Source organism: Rhizopus microsporus (genome assembly GCF_002708625.1).
Source record: "Rhizopus microsporus ATCC 52813 unplaced genomic scaffold scaffold_5, whole genome shotgun sequence".
Classification (NCBI taxonomy): domain Eukaryota; kingdom Fungi; phylum Mucoromycota; class Mucoromycetes; order Mucorales; family Rhizopodaceae; genus Rhizopus; species Rhizopus microsporus.
Window position 1 is genome coordinate 223,030 of NW_019671920.1, and position 17,921 is coordinate 240,950.

Below are 17,921 nucleotides of genomic sequence, written 5' to 3' on the forward strand. Positions count from 1 at the left end.
CTGGTCGGTGTTTGACACACAGTCGCTCTTTTTTTTTATTTTTATGCAGCTTGCTTTTTTTCTTGTAGATCGCCTGCAGACAATTGATAAAAAGAAATGCTTCTTCCTTGTCTCTCTCTACCTTTTACCTTTGGCTTGTACTCATTCTGTACTTTACTAAAGAGTTTTGTATGAAAATAGAAGATACAAAGAATAAATAATGTACAAGGTGATGTAAATAAAAAAAATACATAGCTTTTATAGATAGTTGATATTAATAAATAAATTAACAATACAATGAGAAGTCGTCCTGTTTATTAAATTATTCTATATCTATAAGTTGACCTAAAGAGGTCGTAATAAACTGACTACCATTGGTATTCTGAGCTGCCCATAAACGAGCTAGTAGTTCAGGAGGAGATAAGTAGCTTTCATTGGATAGATGAAATGTACCCCAATGTATACCAATTGATATACATGGTGAGCCCAAATCATGATGTGCTTGGATCGCTTCAGTTGGATTCATATGGAGGGATTTAAATATACTGGGTGGTTCATATGTTCCAATAGGTAACGCTGCTATTGTGAATGGCGCATATAGATCTCTAATGGATTGAAATAGTTCAGGTACATAGCCCGTATCACCGCTAACGCCTTGGTTATTTCATATACCACCCATGTGTGCATTATCATTTCCTTACCAGAAAAATAATTTATGTTGCTTTGACTTTACTACAAAGCTACACCATAAGGACTCGTCTTTATCCCAGAAAGAACAGCTACTATGCTAAAATAAAGAGCATCAATATCACTTTTATCATTGTCTCACTGGCTTACCATTGCAGGTACACAAGCAATGAGGATATCAGGCCTGTCTTTATGATGTATTTCTTGCCACCAATCAAGCTCGATGACATTATCGACGCCTCTCTTTACAAACCATTCTCTTAATCCTAGTGGTATATACCATGTTACTTTATTTCCAAGTCCCTTTACGACATTTTCATCTACATAAATCGTTATAAATAGCCTCAATTTTGTTGTGTTTTTTAATACCTAAATGGTCAAAATGGTTATGTGAGACAAGAACTATATCGACAACGCCCATCAAATCTTCTATTTGACAAGGACAGGGCTTTGCACGCTTTTTATGATCCAGCACAGGATCCGTCAAAATGGTTAAACCATCAAGACTGAATAGACATGTAGATTGTCTATTTTGTGTCATGTTAATAATACATGTAACAGACCACGGCTTTTCTTTCTTACCCTAACCATATAAATGATACATTTTTTTCTACAAGCTTATCCAAGTTGGGCCTAATAACATGTAAACGTTCCAAGTCCTATGAACACTTTGTTAGAACATATACTTTATTGTCGAGTTGATATAAGAAGACCTTGGCTGAATAGTCGTGCCTTCCAATTCCCAGCCAATACAGAATGTATTCCCATAGTGGTACATTAGCATTCCATTCCTTGAACGGATTCACATATTGTTTTTCTATTTTTAAACTTGCAAATTTGTCTTCTTTTCGTTTCAAGTGTCTTCTCTTATAAATGACTTGTTGTCTAATCGCCTCTTTTAAATCACGTTTATGTGATGCCTGTAAAGAGTAATAGAGTAAAGCTGATGCACTGACTGTGGCAAGAAGTGTTGGAATTGTATATGGATGATCAAAAGGTATAGGGAAATTGACAAATGAAGGTCGTTTGTTCATAAAGAAAAAACCGTGTGCTTCACTTGAGAATTACAAAAAAGTCAATGTTTAAACTTCCGCCTGTCTTTCTTTGTCTTATTTCAAGGGGGGAAATTATGAGCGTGTTTGCTTTTATTTAAATAGAAACTCGCACTATCTTGAAGGAGTGACAATCATATGAATTACAATTCTCTTTTTTTTAAAAAAGATGACTATTCTTCTTCCCTTCTTTGGTAAAGATGTTCTTGCTTTCTTGCTTTTTCTGAATTTAAGGGTCCGATGCCGTCTCATACAACCTCTTTATTGGGTAATCTTATTGTTCCTTCTTTTTTTTTTTTTTTCTTTTACTTTCTTTCTTTTTCCTTACTTTGAAACATGTCAAGGAAACAACCTTTGACTCAAAGGTTAACCTATGATGCCGCTCTATGGTTATTCAATTTGATGCTCGATATCTTCTTTCGAGAAGTGAGACCAAGAGGCGCACACAAGATACCCAAAGACGGCCCAGTGATTTTTGTAGCTGCACCACACGCGAACCAAGTAAAAGGAATAAGAAATAGCTCTCTTCATTATACTTATATCATTAATCAGTTTGTAGATCCCATTGTCCTCATGCGAGAATGTCAAAGAAGAGTTTCGTTTTTAATTGCAGAAAAGTCAATGCACCAAAAGGGCATTGGTACTTTTGCTCGCATGGTAAACGCAAGTAAGTTTTTATTTGTCTCGAAAGATAACAATCGATTTACACTTTTATACAGTCCCTGTGATCCGACCACAGGATTTAGCAAAACCGGGTGAAGGCTTTATTCAATTACTTGATAGAAAGACAGATCCATTGCGTATTACTGGTATCAACACCAAATTTACCCAACAGCTTAAGCCAAGAGACCTTATTGCATTACCCAAGAGTTATGGACAATCCGAGGTAGTCGAGATCATTTCAGATACTGAACTCTTGATCAAGAAAGAGTTTAAAGAACTCAAGGCGATGGAACTACTCACGAGACCCGAGGGAACGAGTTATAAATGCATTCCTCATGTAGATCAAGATGCTGTATACAAATGTGTTCATGAAGAGCTACATCGTGGAGGATGTATTACTATCTTTCCTGAAGGAGGTAGTCATGATAGAGCTGAAATGCTCCCTTTGAAAGGTAAAAAAAAATAAAATCTCTCTCTCCTCTTTTGCTTACCCCCCAAAAAATCAATAGCTGGGGTTACTGTGATGGCATTGGGTGCTATGGCCAAGTATCCAGGACTAGACGTAAAGATTGTTCCATGCGGTAAAGTGAGAAACACGGAATACCCTCTTTTAGAAGGTTGCAGCTGATACCGCTCCTATTTTAGGCTTAAATTATTTCCACGCTCATAAATTTCGATCGCGAGCCGTAATCGAGTTTGGTAACCCGTTGACGATTCCAGCAGAACTTGTAGAGAAGTTTAAGGCAGGAGGAACCGAGAAGAGAGAGGCCTGCTCGACCTTGTTGGATAGTATCTGTAATGCGCTCAAGACAGTCACTGTGAATGCAGGAAGTTATGAAACACTTATGGTAAAGAAGAAGAAAAAGGAGGAAACTTTGTTTATATACTTATGTGGTCTTTGTAGCTTATACAAGCAGCAAGAAGATTATATAAGCCTGCTCACAGAAAATTACATCTTTCACAAGTTGTTGATCTCAATAGAAGGTTTTTGATAGGATATAATTTTTTTAAAGATGATCCAAAAGTCATTGAGTTGCAACAAAAAGTACTGGCTTACAACCAACTCTTAAAGTATCATGGTATCAAGGATCATCAGGTACTCAAAACTAGAAATAATGGCGCAAGAATGCTCTGGCTCTTGGTCAAGCGTATCTTTGTGTTGGCCATCCTCTCACTTTTAGCATTCCCAGGTGGAATTTTGAACCTTCCTGTTGTCATTGTAGCCAAAGTGATTAGTGAAAAGAAAGCAGATGGTAAAAAGAAAAAAAAAAGGGGGGGGGAACATATGCGTGTGTATTCATCATCTTTTTATATTATAGCCGCCTTGAAAGGTTCAACAGTGAAAATTGCAGGAAGAGATGTGTTGGCTACATGGAAGTTACTGGTTGGTCTCGTGTTACTACCTACTCTCTATGCGCTTTATAGCTTTATTGTATTTATTATTGTGTTGCAAATGGACATGGAGCTAAAATGGAAATTGTTACTACCATTGATCACTTGGAACTTGTTACCCTTTGTCTCCTACGCTAGCCTTCGATTTGGTGAAATTGGAAATGATATTCTAAGGTAAACAAAGAAAAAGAAAAAGTCAGCGTGTATTTATTGTTGGTTCTAGATCTATCAAACCAACATGGGTGGCCCTGTTAGATCCTAGCGGAGCAGAGACACTTCGACAGAATAGAGAGAAACTCTCAAAAGATATCACTGAACTCATTAATGAGTATGGACCCAAAGTATTCCCTGATTTTGATGGTAAACGAAACAAACTGGAAATAGATTCTTGTTCTGATCCTTTGTCCAATAGCAAATTATATATCTCGTACAACAACAACAGCAACAACAAGCACAGCGCCTAGTCGCAGCGCAAGTGCAGCCAATCTTTCATGGACTCCTAGCAAACTTCCCAAAATTGCCAGCGGATTCTTTCAACAGGCTACGATTATGAACTGGTTAGATGACAAGACGATTTTCAATTGGAGTAGAACAGATGATTCGGAAGTAGCAGACGACGTGTTCTTTTATCTCGACAAATCGGGTATCAGTGGTCGTAGCCGTAGTGGATCTGCTAGTGAATCAGATACGCGGCCTCACAGTCGTAACAGAAGTAGGAATAATAGTTTTAGCAGCAGTAGCACCATCGGTTCCGTTACGGAAGGTTTCAAATTAGAAGGTTTGACACCTACCAACAATACCTTGACAGTACCAGACGATAACAATAAAAAGAGAAAGGCCACGGCTAGACGTATATTCCGTATTGACGACGTAGATGAAGATGATCAAGAAGTCAAGCTAGGAAATTTGGCTGTATCTGAACACATTATTGTTACTGATGAAACAAAGAAAGATATTTGAATAAACCAACTTTTTTTTTTCTTTTCTTTTTTTTTTTTTTCCCTCTTGTTTTCTTTTATGCTACGACACACTATTTCAAGATCTGCCTGCCTAAGTCAGCTATACACCTATCGATCCCTGTCGACAACTGCAAAGAGATGGAAACAGGTGACAGAAGAAGAATGGAAACAAGGGTATGTGGATACGTCCAAGATTGCCAACAAGGCTATTCCTCAACCACCACCCGAAAACCCAGATGTCATTCCTAATTCGATGCTCGGTGCCTTTCACAACATGTTTGATCGTGGACCCAATGTGGGTGTTGAAATCATCACAAAGCATGGATTTGTTCTGTCCAATAATGTCAAAGTAGAACAACCTCTCATCTTGCTAAATGGTTCTCCATTCCTATGGAATCCACCTCCACGAGCACCTGGTCACATGCCAATGAAAGGCTGGGATCTAGACGCTTTCAAGCTGTTTGATATAGTTGCACCACGGCCTGAACTGATCATATTTGGCACCGGAAAGGAATTGGCGCCTCTTCCTGAAGAAATAAGAAAATATTTTTTTTCAAGAGGAATTCAAGTGGATCAAATGAATTCAGTAAGTTTTATTGTGTACAAACCAAAAAAGATACTCATTCATATATTAGAAACATGCAGCAGCCACATACAATGTGCTTGCAGAAGAAGGAAGAAGAGTCGCATTGGCGATATTACCATTTGAATAAATTATTTATTTACACGATGAGATCTCTTTCTCTTTTTGAGTACAGCTTGCATCAAGGCTTGAATAAACCTCTGTTCATCGATCAGTCGCATATCCTCGTCAAGATACTTTGTTTGATTGACCGTTGTCACCAACTCACGGACACTCCAGGCTGATACGAGGAATAGTTTCCTTGCGCTTATTTTATTTTCTTTCAGTTGTGTATATACAGTCTTTCTGACTTCCCTCACCAATTCACCTACTGCTCTTGCCCAAGCGAGATTGTTGTCTTTAGTTTCGTATCTTTTCATCTTGGATTGAAGAGACTAAGATACCATAAAAGTCAATGGTCATACACACACTTAAAAAAAAAGGGCTTACTTGGTCACATCTATTTCGCACAAACAAGACAGGAATGTGATATTCCTGTGCTTTGGCCGCAATTTCCAAATCAATTGCCTGTAACCTAGTCACGTTACACTCCCGTTTCTCCATTTTTCTTTTCCTCTTTTTGTACCTTTCTGCGGTCACAATGATCAATGAATCGAATGCATAGAGATAATTATCTTCAAAGTACGTCTTGTCATTATTCGCCAGTGTTCCTGCTCCTGGCATATCCCACAAGATCATGTTTCGAAGATCCGGATGTCTATATCCTCTTGGCTCGGTCGTATGGCCACCCGCTTCATGAATAGCCGCTGCATATTGATCATTATCGGGGTACCCGAGAATTCCATTGACGAGCGAACTCTATAAACTGTTGGATTATATCATAAAGATTTTTTTTTTCTTTACCTTGCCCGTACCTGCTGCACCTACAACAGCTATATTATAAAATCGATCGCAATCTAGGCCAATCGCACGTCTCACCATGGTCTTGACATCTTCTGATATTTCGGCCTTTCTATCAGGTTCTTCCACAAAGATGGATTGATAAGCAGACCAAAAGGCAACAAAAGGAGATATAGGCCCTACAACATGTATGAGATGATTGATCCACTCAAAGTTATACCTACATCCTACGACGCCAAGTAATCCACCGATAGTGCCATCGACTACTTTAACTCCAGTATATTCGTATTCACTAAACTTGTATGCATTCAATATAGGAAATGCCACAATGATCATTGGAACTGCCATCGTTGACAGTGTTGCCTTCTTGAATCGTTGTGAAAATTCGTCAATGTCATATAAAATATCTGATTTATTAGCTAAAGTAATCGATGCGGCTTGTCCCATGGCTGAACTAAATACACATTGGGAAAAAAAAAAGATAAAAAAGAGGGAGAGTTTATATAATAGAAGAAAGAGCCACGAGAACATGTTCTTTATTCCGATCTCATATGAAAATTGTTCTTCTTCTCCTCTTTGTCACGGGGTGAAAGAAATAAATCACTATGACATTAAATACACACAAAAAGATAGAGTCCTTATATTTAATCATCCTATTTATGTACAAAAAAAAAGAAAAGAAAGGAAGGTATATATGTATGCTTAACGAAATTCAAAATTGCCAAATGCGTTCTTTTCTACATGTTCAAGTGTTAACTGTTGATACCTATTTTAAATGTTATAAAGATGCTTTAGAAACAAGATGTAATCACTTACCATTCATGATTATTAAAATAAAAATAGAATCCTTTGATCTCGTTTGTCGACCTTTGATAACAAATATAGTAAAAGCCTGCGAAACTAGCTCCATCAATATTACTGACACAATGATCAGGTACTAAAAAGTGTTCCTTCCAACGCATATATACAAAGTCATTATCATAAGGGTCATATACAAAATCATCATTATTGAAGACGCTGATATAAGGTTCAAATGATGGAAATCGTCCCTATTTATAAATGAATACACATTCTTTTTTTTTTTTTCTTTTTCTTTTTTTTACCCAATGCAAAATGTCAATCGACTGTTGTGCTTGCCACTTTCTAGTCAAGAAGGAGTAATGAGGTCCAATGATCTCTCCTTCGAAAAACGTCTACAACAAGAATATAAGTATTTATGTCTTTGTACACTCCAAGTATTTACTGTTAGTTCTGGACATTCTGTAGTGAGTCCTTCAATGTTGAGATATCCACTAATTTTACTAGCTGCTAGATCAACATGCTATTATTTGAAGAAAAAACATGAGTTTCTTTTGTTCAATAGTTGTCTACTAATCATCATCATTACCTGAATGTCTACAATGACGTTATATGTATTTGCACCACACTTTTGCATTCCTTTAAACCGAGAGCCGTCATAAAGTGCACCCAAACGGCTACTTCTTAAACGCTTAGTTGAGATATCAACCCAAGCGTCATCCTCTTGACGAGAGAGTAATGAAGTCTTTTTAGAGTGTTGTTGTGTATTTAATGATTTACAATTGCTTTTTTCTTTTAATAAACAACTGTGTTTGCAACTGAGATTCTTTGAAAGTGAACAATTGTTATTCGTCGTCTTTTCAACAGAGTTGGCGTTTGGAGTTACTGAAACAATGGGCATCGTTGTATTTTATTAAAGAAAAAAAAAAAAAAAAAAAGAAAAAAGAAAAAAAGAATATTACAATTTGATTGTTTTTTGTGTGTGTGTGGGCATTTACACTAATTAGGCAAGAGTGGCTTAAACCCTCTCTTAAAGCAAAACTTCAGGAACGTTCACCAATGAAATCTGCTTCAGTGATTCCCCACATTTTATCTTCAACTTCAGCAAAGGCGATGATTGACTGAAATTGAATTCATTATTATCACTGGGTTGATCTAACCGTGACATCCTGGCTTCGTTTGTCTCTTTGGTTGCAAATTGCAATACAAAGGATTCCAATCTACTTCCAACACGTTCTACCAGTTCCAACATGTATCGCTGGGCCGGCCAGTGTGTGACGTCTTCTATATCCTCATAAATCTCTATTATCTTGACTTGTTTCCATAGACAGTCAGGTATATGGCTGATGGTTGTCATTCGTTGCTGTGTACAGTCTGTCTGCCTTATTCTTTTTAGAGGAATGGTCACGATAGACCTATAGAGAACGATTCTTTCCAGACAGCTGTGAGTTGCTAATGTCTCTAGCACCTCCCTTGATGGTAGCACGTGTTGAAGAACAAGTGTGTGTAAAGAGGGCAAACATTTCAGTAAAGGAGATAGATGACCATCCCAGCATTTTCCAGCACAGCAGGGACATCGCTGGAAGGGGTTGTAGCCCACAAGGTCTAGCCTCCTTATCTGATGATTGTTCTCGTGAATACATTGAGCAAGACTGGTTATCTTGGTTGAAAAAAGCTGCCTTGATCGTTCATTTGTCACAAACGACACAAACGATGCATCATAGATTATATCTAGCCGTTCTGTAGAGGGACAGAGTTGCAGTAGCTTCATCACGTCGGATGTCTTGTCTGCTTTCAAAGAAGGGAAAATATCAGCTTTCTCTGCTTTTTTTCAAAAAAAAAAATACCTTTCTTTAGTTTGGGCTTTTCAGTGATACCAAACGTCTTAAAATCAATGACTAAATGACGAACACGTAAATGGAAAAAAAGGGAGCGGCGCCTCGACTCATTCAGCAAATTGATAAGTTTTGAACGAAGCGGATAAGATCTCTGTTGATCTGTCAAATTGAGCAGTTGCATCCAGGGCAGTTGGGCTCTTTCAGTTATCTGGATGACATGAGAGGCAATAGAATACCAGTGGGAGCAAACTAACGCCACAGTAAGTAAATCGAGCTGCCAACATCGACATGGGTTCTTTCCTAAGGTGAGACAATGTTTGCAAACATGGGTATGGGTACGTCGACTTAGTTGTAAAAATATTTCTTTTATAATTTCAATAGGTAAATTATGTATAGTCGTTGCCATGGTATCTTCAAAAAGAAAAAAAAAAAAAAAAGTAAAAAAAGGGCCAAGCTTTATGTGATAATATATTTAAGAATATATACATAAAAGATCTACGAATAAGGTACAGATAGCATCACATGTTATGACTGCTGTTGCTTTTGTTGCTATGCAGTTCCAAACAGTGTACTCCTTGGTATACATCATTCAATGTATGAATCCTTACTAGCCATTGCTCTCTTTTTTTTTTTTTTTACTAGAATTTGCTGAAGCAATGTTTCACAAAAGTCTTAATATCTTTGGGTCGACTTTAGAATAGGACCATTTAATAAAGTATAAACAAAAACAATAATGGTTACTGTTTTTGAAATAACCTCTATTACATTAAAGATACCATTTTTACGCAGTCATTATTGTGGAACAATCATAGAGTCACACGGATATATAAAAAGAAGAAGAGGGGCTGATTGATAACTCATGACGATAGATTGAGTCAGTCGTTACTCATGTGTGTGATTGAATAAAAGAGAGAGAGGGGGGAGAATGCTTTATTTACGAATTGGAAAAATAGCTCCATCAAGGATCTATTTCTCTGATGCAACCTTTTTTGGGGGTCTTTATACAATAATGAGAATGCAGAAATAAATAATCAATCAGACCATGCATCCATAAGATTCACGTAGGCTGTAGAAATGAAATGAGCCGAGATAATAAAACTATATACACACAATTAGCTCATATTTAACAATGAAACATTCAACTTACAAAGATACCCAAGCAAACAAAGATATGCCAAATCGCATGGCTTGTCATACCCATCAAATCAAATTTGCCAGGGAAAAACTTTTCAGGGAATCGTTTGGCATAGATTGTAACACCACAGAGATACATCAAGGATCCAAGTAATGCCGGTTTCAAAAACTCGAACGATTCGGCCCAACCCTTGGCAGTGATCATATGTAAGAGAGGGACGATACTTGAAAAGGCCATGGCGACAAATAAACCGATGCGTAAAGGCCTGTATCTTTTGGTGTCAAAGAATCGGAAAAAAGGCAAGATGACACCAATACTTCCGATCAGACAGCTAAAGATCATGTACCTATTCCTCGAGGTCGGGTCGCAGTAAAATCCAAAATGAACAATAATACAGATCGAAGCAGTAATCAAAAAGGTGATGCCGATGTAGTCTAGGGTAGCTGTAAAGCTTTTAACATGATGAGCGGCGTGGCAGATGAAGGTATGGTAGATGGATGAACAGAGTAAACAGAGGAGAGACGCAAAACAGAATGCAGTAAAGATCAAGAGGTCATGAGCTGAAGCCTCAGGGAATTTTCTCTACATGGTATGAGTATATATACATAATATGCCATCAAATTTTTTTTTACCTGAAAGACACTGACTGAAAGAAAGCTAAAGAAAATGAACCCCAGCAAATGGCTCCAGATGTTCATTGTTTCATTGTGTAGCTTGAACAAAGACTTTAGACAGTCGTTTGCTGACTTGTAGAAACGATAGCCTGAGAGCACATACTGGTTCTCTCTTCTGTCCTTGGGTAACTCTTCAATAAGCAACAATCGTTGAGCGCCCAATAAAAGGGCTCTTGTCACTTCACAGATCTCTACATCGTCTGGTATCTCGTTTTCTCCTTTTAATTTGTTGTTGACGGATGATATGATCTGTACAGCCAACGTCGATGGATCAATGGACGATGTCGAAAAAGATCGGCCACGATGATAGGGCGTTGTCAGTGTTTCCGTTGCCGAAGAAACTGCATGCGATTGAGAATATCTTCGTGAATGATAGGATGTTTCTTCATCGTCCATAAAGACAAATGAATCAGCTATTTCTGGAGGTGCCATTTAGAATAAATAAGAAAGAAAGGAAAAGGGAAGGGGGGATGTATTAAATATGTGTAAATGTTGTCTTGACTCTATATTTAGCTTCTCCTTTTCCTGTTACCCTTTTGTGCCAGGAAAAGCCGATTCACGCAATAATTAAGGATAGAGCAGAAAAAAAAAAAAAAAAGAGGGAGTTTATTATATTTTTTTTCTTTTTTGCTCCCTTTCTATTAGAAACTACCAGGTTGTCCAATCGGAATATGTCGCAGAACCTATTGATCTGCAAGTCAAATTTTAAAGATTAGGTCCAATTGAATCATCATTTTTCATTTTCAGATACAAAAAGGGATCAACAGGATTTTAACCTGAAGAGAAACAATGAACCATTGAAGACTTCCCAAAAGAGACTTGTGTTTTATAGACATCTTTCTTATTAGACATATTTGAAAGGCTGTGACAGAGAGATAGAGACTTTAATATATTCTTTGAATTAAAAAATGGACTGCACTAACTATCGATTCTTAGTGGAATATTATCCTGAAACGGGAGATAACGAATGATCAGAGTGCATTGGGTATTTTGGGGATTGCGGCATTTGTTGATAGCAATATATATATCGTATAATCCAAGCTTGTTAAGGATAGGTACCATAAGAGTTGAACTAATACCATGTGACAGACCTCTTTTTTGAACCATTAATTATCCTTTTTCCTTTAATTGACTTTGGGAGCTTGTTACATTTATATTCATGGCCAATTCATCACACACTATAGTAGACATCAAGACTGGCGAAAAGATCATCATCTTTAAAAGCTACCAACTATTGAATATAAACACAAGCTTTGCATGCATTACAAACATTAGCACACTAAACATAGTGCTTGGCAACAATTCAGACATTTGGCTCGATATTAAGCCCGTGTTCATGGACATAAGTCTTAAACTCATTCTTAATAACTTTCGGTGAGCACTACGCGCACGAGGAAATACACGAGAAGGGTAATAAGCGGACATTTCCTCGGGAGGCTGCCTGTGTCGTCACTTTGCAACTTCATACTATCTTGCTGCACTATCAAAGTTGCTATGTAACATAAGGTTGCCCAGAAGAAGATACTTTATGTAAAATACGAATTTATCACGACTACACTTGAAAGATGCATTTATTCATTTCTTCGTTGATTGAACTTGACAACATAAAATTAAACCACAGCAATATATTAAGTACAGAAATAACAGCATTTTTTATCTCTTTCTTCTCAATCAGAAACAAAGTCAAGATGGAGGCTTTATAAATTGATATTCTACAGCAATTCCTGAGTAATTTTAGCATGATGCCACACATTGAAAAGCTTTGTTGACGACATCACAAGTAATGCTTAGAGGTAGCCTTCTCGTGGTTTTCCTCGTGCATGCAATGTTGTTCTTTTTTTATATGTGCTAGAATCATGCGAATCCCGCGATTGCTTTTTTGAAAAGCTATAGAAGAATGCATATTATTGATCTGACAGATGAAAGTGAAGATACCCATTTAAGTACAATGACAAAAGAACAAAGAAAATACGTTGAAGATATTGCAAAGAATACGCCGCAAATAACAATGGAACCATTAAGTTTTCATAATTAAAAACTCTGAAAATATAATATGAACAATGTTATTTTGATAAGAGTAAATCAACGGTTGTTGCATGAAACAACTTCTTTTCCGTCAAACATATAAAAAGCTCTTGACGCGAATACATATATTAACAATTTATTCTTACAGCTTATTCTTAGGAGCCATCACTTGCTTCAATGGACTTAAAAAATGCATAGTTTTTTTTGGAAGCGATTTTATGCCACTTTATTTCGTAAAGAAGGTGCTTTTAAGATTCTGAATACATACAGCACTTTTTTACTTGCTTAAACATGATTTCAATTCTGTACACATGCGCGTGTGATAACTTTTATACCAATGGGATGGACATAAAGACTTATTATACAGCAAAGGTAGAAAACATGCCCTACTCAAATAGCGGACATAGTTGTTTTATTTACTTTATAAATACTTGGTGAGATTACTCCATGAATGAACAATACAAGCAGACTGACTATAAAGCACGTTCATATAACGCGTCATGTCCAATTCTCACTGGTCATAAGTAATCCTGTTTGCATATAAAATAATGTTGTTTGTAATAGTGTTCTTTCTTCTTGTTATTAATAAAGAAATGATATAAAGAACAACTGCACTCAAAAGCTTGTTCTTTTTATGGAAAAAGCCAAGGTAAAGAAAAACCGTTATGATAGAGCTATATAATAATCAAGTTTGTTTCCTTAGTATCTATGCTTGCAAGTCAAAGATTCAATGAAGTAAGAAAAATTGGAAAAGTATAACAAGTTAAGCCAGCTGCTAGGAAAGGAACAAGAAAAAGCAAAAAAAAGCACCATTCATTTGGTTTTTTATTGACCACCTTTTCATCTTTGTGCTAACTTAAGGGCTTATAAAGCAGTGAGATTGTTGTTTATCATCGCCTCTCTGAAAAGCTACAACTTACACTTGCAGCAACATTTTTCAGTACGCATACTTGTTAACAAAGTAGTGGGATAGGTATATATGTAGATAATATTGTTTAAAATACTTTTGGGGAGAAAAGATAGGGGGCCATGCTTGGCATACTTTGAAACGAGTTCTTGGAAATACTGTATAACGTGACAAAGAAGGTATATTCGCTTGACCACTTCCGTAAGCGAAGGACCAGGTGACTTTTCTTGATGAATCAATCTTTTTAATATAGTGTATATAACAGCCTCACTATCATAGTGTTCAAAGTATGAAAACAATCAGCCATGACTATAGAAACAGTCTACGACCATAGGATGTTTGATAAAGTTGAAACTGAGCTTAGAAGCCACAAGGACAGCAGCTGGCCATTACCTTGAAGAGAGAGATATGATAGGATCCTTAGTTAAGGAAACTCTGTCAGAGTAAGCTAGTCCATGTTGTGCATACAATTCAATGAGATGTATCATCATAAAGAGAATGCGGCATAGGCAGCATATATCATGTTAGATAAGAAAGACTATGTTTATACCTGCAAAGAATGACAATGAGATGTGATACTTGTAGAATTGACAAGTGTTCATGAACCTGATAATTTCTCATACGCCTTTCGTATTTCAATGAAACCTGACCCGATGACCAGTAAACGTAATAAACTGTCATATTATATGGTGCGTACTTTCGAGAGAGTTAAAAGATGTCCTGCCAGTCTCAAAACTGTTTACAAAGAAGGAGCTGACATCAAAAGAAGGTCTATCAAAAGAAGATCTATGGTTGAATAACCCCCATGATATAGAAAAAGAGATATTCATTCGTGCTTATTGTTATTAAACATGTCCCCAGACTAACTGCGCTTGTCATGTGGCACTGTTACAAGCCTCATCAGTACAAAAAACATGATTAAACACACTGTCGTCTAAATGCATGGGTAATATATCTCCATGTTGTATGACCATCTGTGCTAAAAAGTTCCTTAACACAGCTACTTGGGAAAAAAAAGATATTGCTTAAGAGAAGGAAGGAGAGAGAGAGCCGTCCTGTCCAATTAAGGATATTTTGCACACGTCTACCGTTGAGTGTAACATGTCGAACTCCATTGCAGGTTTCAAATAGGAATTCAACTCACTCTTGTTCTACCTTTAGAGCAATGAGATAGTACCATCATTGGTTACTTTAAAAAAGAAGCTGGTACATTCAATTAATTCATGCATATATTAGCCATGCATCTTATGACCTGGCTTAAAGAATTGACACTGCAAGATAACGAGGTCATTCCTTCAGCGGAATTTACTGACCAATGACTATTCCCTTTACAATCTTCTGTGATTATCCTATCACATTGTTTAGACAGACAGCACTTGTCAAAAAACCAACAGTAACCAACATTCTCGATACGTATGTTGCCCTCTAGCTTCAAATCGTTTTACCATATCGAATCTTGCATTTATAGCAATCAACTGTCTCCAAGAACAATAACCCAAGATGTAACCAAAATGACGGCTACACATATATACACACACGCTCATTTATAAAAAACTGGGGTAAACTATAAGGTTCAAACTCCAAAGTTATTTTTTGCCTTGTTTCTGTGAAAGAGGTACTCATCATTTATAAAAAACGACAATGGTGCATTTGTGTCATTTCTTGTTTTGTACTCTGACAGCATTGCTTGTATTTATAAAACTGCCAAATACTTAAAAGCTATCTTGTGTATCTTTGTTGCCTAATTCTTCTGAAAAAAACGAATGATGTCCAAGTGGCACGAAGTTTGTGACTAAAAAACCTTAAATTGCGTGTTTTATTCTGGTATCAACATAACATCAATAATGATAAAAAGAAAAGAGACATAGGAAGAATGATAGCGATTACAAATATCTATGATGAGTTGTTGTTATACATTTGTAGTCTTTATGTTTGAAAAAAAAAAAAAGAAGAAAAACAACGATTGTACGCATATATGCTTTCAAAAATGTACATTTGCCATATTTGAAAAACAATAAATCTCTGCCTTTTCCATCACTACTTCTTCTTTCTTCCTTGTATATCTTTTTGATCAAAATGCCAACAAAGCTTCAGCCAAGAGCACGACCGAGAAAGACACCAAAGATGACAGAGACTAGACTGAGAAGATTGGAAGAATATAACAATTACCTTCGAAATCAACTCAACATATCAAGAATTACTGTCTCAGAAGCATCTGCAAGGTAAAAAAATAAATAAAATGATGCAAGCTTATAATAGATGACTTATATTTCTTTTAGCTTAATAGATTATTGTAATAATAACAAGGATCCTTTACTGCCTTTCATTTGGGGACCAGTACCTAAAAATGAAGACCCATTTGCGCCTCCTGAAAGTGGACAGTGTTGCACAATAATGTAAAATAGATCTTTTGCAACAAGTGTAGACTCTTTCTCTCTCTCTCTTCCCTTCCCTTTTGTTCTTTCTTAAACAAACCTAGGTAAAGAAAAAAATACATACTTAATTTATACCTGTCAGATTTACCCCGTCTCTCTTTTGTATTTTATAAAATAAACATATAAATCCATCATATCTGTCAAACAAAACAATGAACGTAAACGAAGATACGACCCATATTTTAATCCGAAAAGATAGATACTGAATTCATTGTTCTGTTAAAAAGGGGAAATGTTTATTTGCCCTTTTTGCATAGTCATTGATTGATATTCATTATGTATCAACATAAAAAAATACTTCTTGCATTTCTTTCTTTCTTCTTCTTTTCTCACTTTCTTAATAATGACATCTCAAGAATCATTGAATGCAGCATCAACATCATTTATGGATGGTCAATCTGGAACAACAAATAGGTACTCACTTTATGGCATAACAAATAAGAACGAGCAGTTTACACCTTATATAGCGTTGTACTAAAAATGGGTATCGTTGGTGATACACAAATAGGCAAGACCAGCTTGATGATTAAATACGCAGAAGGAGCATACGATCCAGAGTATATACAGACATTAGGTATGCATCAGTACATATAATCGTAATATGAAAGAGACCAAGATATACTTATGAGCAATAATAAAAAGGTGTAAATTTTATGGAAAAAACAATATCCATTCGACAAACAGAGATTACGTTTAGTATATGGGATTTAGGAGGTAAGTGAATATTATTCGTAGACAGTATACCAATAAAAAAAGGCCAGAAACAATTCGCTAGCATGTTACCTCTTGTATGTAATGACGCCGTAGCAATACTTTTCACATTTGATCTATCGAGACTATCGACCCTCAACAGCCTTCGAGATTGGTATCGACAAGTGAGAGGAATCACGATGGTATATACATATATATGCAAAAAGGACATGTCGTTGACAAGACGAATATCAATTTAGAGTGCAGTGCCACTGTTGGTGGGTACAAAGTATGATGAATTTGTCAATTTACCATTTGAAAAACAAGAAGAAATAACAAGACAAGTAAAATAAAATAATCAAAGATTATTTATCTAACTCTTTTATAAAAAAAAAAGGCACGAAAGTATTCTCGAGTGATGAAGGCCCCGCTTATTTTCTGCTCAACAGCAGAATCTATCAATGTACAAAAGATTTACAAGATTGTCTTGGCTAAAGTATTTGACTTGAATTGTACTCTTCCTGAGATAACGGAAATCGGTGGTCCTATTCTTGAATATAGACACTGTTAAATAAAGTATTTATTGAATTCTAGTTAAAATGAAACAATGCTTGTTTATGAAAAAAAAAAGACCAGCTATATGATATGCAAAAAAGGAGGGGTTTAATAAGACCAAGTGATGGGAATACGTCCTTCGTCCAGCGAACCAAGTTTCTTGAATGCAGCACTGCTCATGTCAACATCACCACTGTCGCAGCTAGGACAAGTGTCTACGACGGTAAGAGTGACGGATCCTTTCTTGCTCTTGACCGTGATTGATTTTCCACAGAGTTTACCGCCATCCATTAGATCAGAAGAAAGAGCAGCAACCATGTCGCTATTTGAGTTTTTATGTCCACAGGAGCCTAAGCCAACATCGTAGTATGTACCACTACCAGACATGGATGAGCGAGTTTCGAGAGGAGCAGCTTGAGCTGTCAAAAGGGTAGCAAAGAGAGAAGCAAGAAGGAATGAAGCTTTCATTATACTATGATAAACGACCGGCGTAAAGAAGGGAAAAGTAGAAAGAGATGTGTTTTTTTTTTATTAAATAAAGAGTAGGTATTTATATTCTTTTCGGGTCCCTTGAAAGTGTAGGGTGTATCCGCACAATAGTGCTTACGAAAATGATAGATGAGTAATCTAGGCAATAGTATTAAATTGA

The 17,921-nt window shown here is 36.5% G+C and overlaps 10 protein-coding genes across 10 annotated transcripts; 4 read left to right on the forward strand and 6 right to left on the reverse strand.

The window, feature by feature from the left end:
- Window positions 1-170: 170 nt before the first annotated feature.
- Window positions 171-1,897, reverse strand: RHIMIDRAFT_312253 (Metallo-hydrolase/oxidoreductase). Its single transcript, XM_023614792.1, has 6 exons — window positions 1,380-1,897; window positions 1,249-1,325; window positions 1,036-1,193; window positions 817-986; window positions 681-766; window positions 171-626 (listed from the first exon to the last, which is right to left on the reverse strand). Exons 1-6 carry the CDS (start codon window positions 1,698-1,700, stop codon window positions 302-304), a joined length of 1,137 nt encoding a protein of 378 aa, XP_023467622.1. The 5' UTR covers window positions 1,701-1,897; the 3' UTR covers window positions 171-301.
- A 157-nt stretch (window positions 1,898-2,054) lies between these two features.
- RHIMIDRAFT_200166 (uncharacterized protein) lies at window positions 2,055-4,237 on the forward strand (the record flags this gene model as incomplete). Its single annotated transcript, XM_023606434.1, has 8 exons — window positions 2,055-2,219; window positions 2,271-2,385; window positions 2,438-2,833; window positions 2,891-2,962; window positions 3,027-3,229; window positions 3,286-3,634; window positions 3,701-3,947; window positions 3,997-4,237. 8 exons carry the CDS (start codon window positions 2,055-2,057, stop codon window positions 4,235-4,237), a joined length of 1,788 nt encoding a protein of 595 aa, XP_023467623.1.
- Window positions 4,238-5,006: 769 nt separating this feature from the next.
- RHIMIDRAFT_200745 (DUF498-domain-containing protein) lies at window positions 5,007-5,445 on the forward strand (the record flags this gene model as incomplete). Its single annotated transcript, XM_023606478.1, has 2 exons — window positions 5,007-5,318; window positions 5,368-5,445. The coding sequence occupies 2 exons, from the start codon at window positions 5,007-5,009 to the stop codon at window positions 5,443-5,445; spliced, it is 390 nt and encodes a 129-aa protein (XP_023467624.1).
- Window positions 5,446-5,571: 126 nt separating this feature from the next.
- RHIMIDRAFT_235917 (uncharacterized protein) lies at window positions 5,572-6,662 on the reverse strand (the record flags this gene model as incomplete). The annotated part of the gene is made up of 5 exons (XM_023608448.1): window positions 5,572-5,595; window positions 5,654-5,749; window positions 5,805-6,173; window positions 6,219-6,394; window positions 6,440-6,662. 5 exons carry the CDS (start codon window positions 6,660-6,662, stop codon window positions 5,572-5,574), a joined length of 888 nt encoding a protein of 295 aa, XP_023467625.1.
- A 190-nt stretch (window positions 6,663-6,852) lies between these two features.
- Window positions 6,853-8,191, reverse strand: RHIMIDRAFT_111775 (uncharacterized protein). Its single transcript, XM_023605255.1, has 5 exons — window positions 7,603-8,191; window positions 7,459-7,536; window positions 7,319-7,408; window positions 7,032-7,264; window positions 6,853-6,981 (listed from the first exon to the last, which is right to left on the reverse strand). Exons 1-5 carry the CDS (start codon window positions 7,912-7,914, stop codon window positions 6,918-6,920), a joined length of 777 nt encoding a protein of 258 aa, XP_023467626.1. The 5' UTR covers window positions 7,915-8,191; the 3' UTR covers window positions 6,853-6,917.
- Window positions 7,945-9,276, reverse strand: RHIMIDRAFT_290712 (uncharacterized protein). Its single transcript, XM_023613753.1, has 2 exons — window positions 8,861-9,276; window positions 7,945-8,804 (listed from the first exon to the last, which is right to left on the reverse strand). The coding sequence occupies exons 1-2, from the start codon at window positions 9,255-9,257 to the stop codon at window positions 8,044-8,046; spliced, it is 1,158 nt and encodes a 385-aa protein (XP_023467627.1). The 5' UTR covers window positions 9,258-9,276; the 3' UTR covers window positions 7,945-8,043.
- A 339-nt stretch (window positions 9,277-9,615) lies between these two features.
- Window positions 9,616-11,250, reverse strand: RHIMIDRAFT_277695 (HlyIII-domain-containing protein). The gene is made up of 3 exons (XM_023612699.1): window positions 10,619-11,250; window positions 9,999-10,568; window positions 9,616-9,949 (listed from the first exon to the last, which is right to left on the reverse strand). Exons 1-3 carry the CDS (start codon window positions 11,090-11,092, stop codon window positions 9,887-9,889), a joined length of 1,107 nt encoding a protein of 368 aa, XP_023467628.1. The 5' UTR covers window positions 11,093-11,250; the 3' UTR covers window positions 9,616-9,886.
- A 4,422-nt stretch (window positions 11,251-15,672) lies between these two features.
- RHIMIDRAFT_213599 (guanine nucleotide-binding protein subunit gamma) lies at window positions 15,673-16,156 on the forward strand. Its single transcript, XM_023607253.1, has 2 exons — window positions 15,673-15,814; window positions 15,872-16,156. Exons 1-2 carry the CDS (start codon window positions 15,717-15,719, stop codon window positions 15,990-15,992), a joined length of 219 nt encoding a protein of 72 aa, XP_023467629.1. The 5' UTR covers window positions 15,673-15,716; the 3' UTR covers window positions 15,993-16,156.
- A 140-nt stretch (window positions 16,157-16,296) lies between these two features.
- On the forward strand, window positions 16,297-17,311 carry RHIMIDRAFT_277700 (putative TEM1-GTP-binding protein of the ras superfamily). Its single transcript, XM_023612700.1, has 6 exons — window positions 16,297-16,441; window positions 16,495-16,601; window positions 16,670-16,741; window positions 16,784-16,920; window positions 16,978-17,061; window positions 17,115-17,311. The coding sequence occupies exons 1-6, from the start codon at window positions 16,371-16,373 to the stop codon at window positions 17,286-17,288; spliced, it is 645 nt and encodes a 214-aa protein (XP_023467630.1). The 5' UTR covers window positions 16,297-16,370; the 3' UTR covers window positions 17,289-17,311.
- Window positions 17,291-17,778, reverse strand: RHIMIDRAFT_277703 (barwin-like endoglucanase). The gene has a single exon (XM_023612701.1). The coding sequence runs from the start codon at window positions 17,738-17,740 to the stop codon at window positions 17,381-17,383; it is 360 nt and encodes a 119-aa protein (XP_023467631.1). The 5' UTR covers window positions 17,741-17,778; the 3' UTR covers window positions 17,291-17,380.
- Window positions 17,779-17,921: the final 143 nt, after the last annotated feature.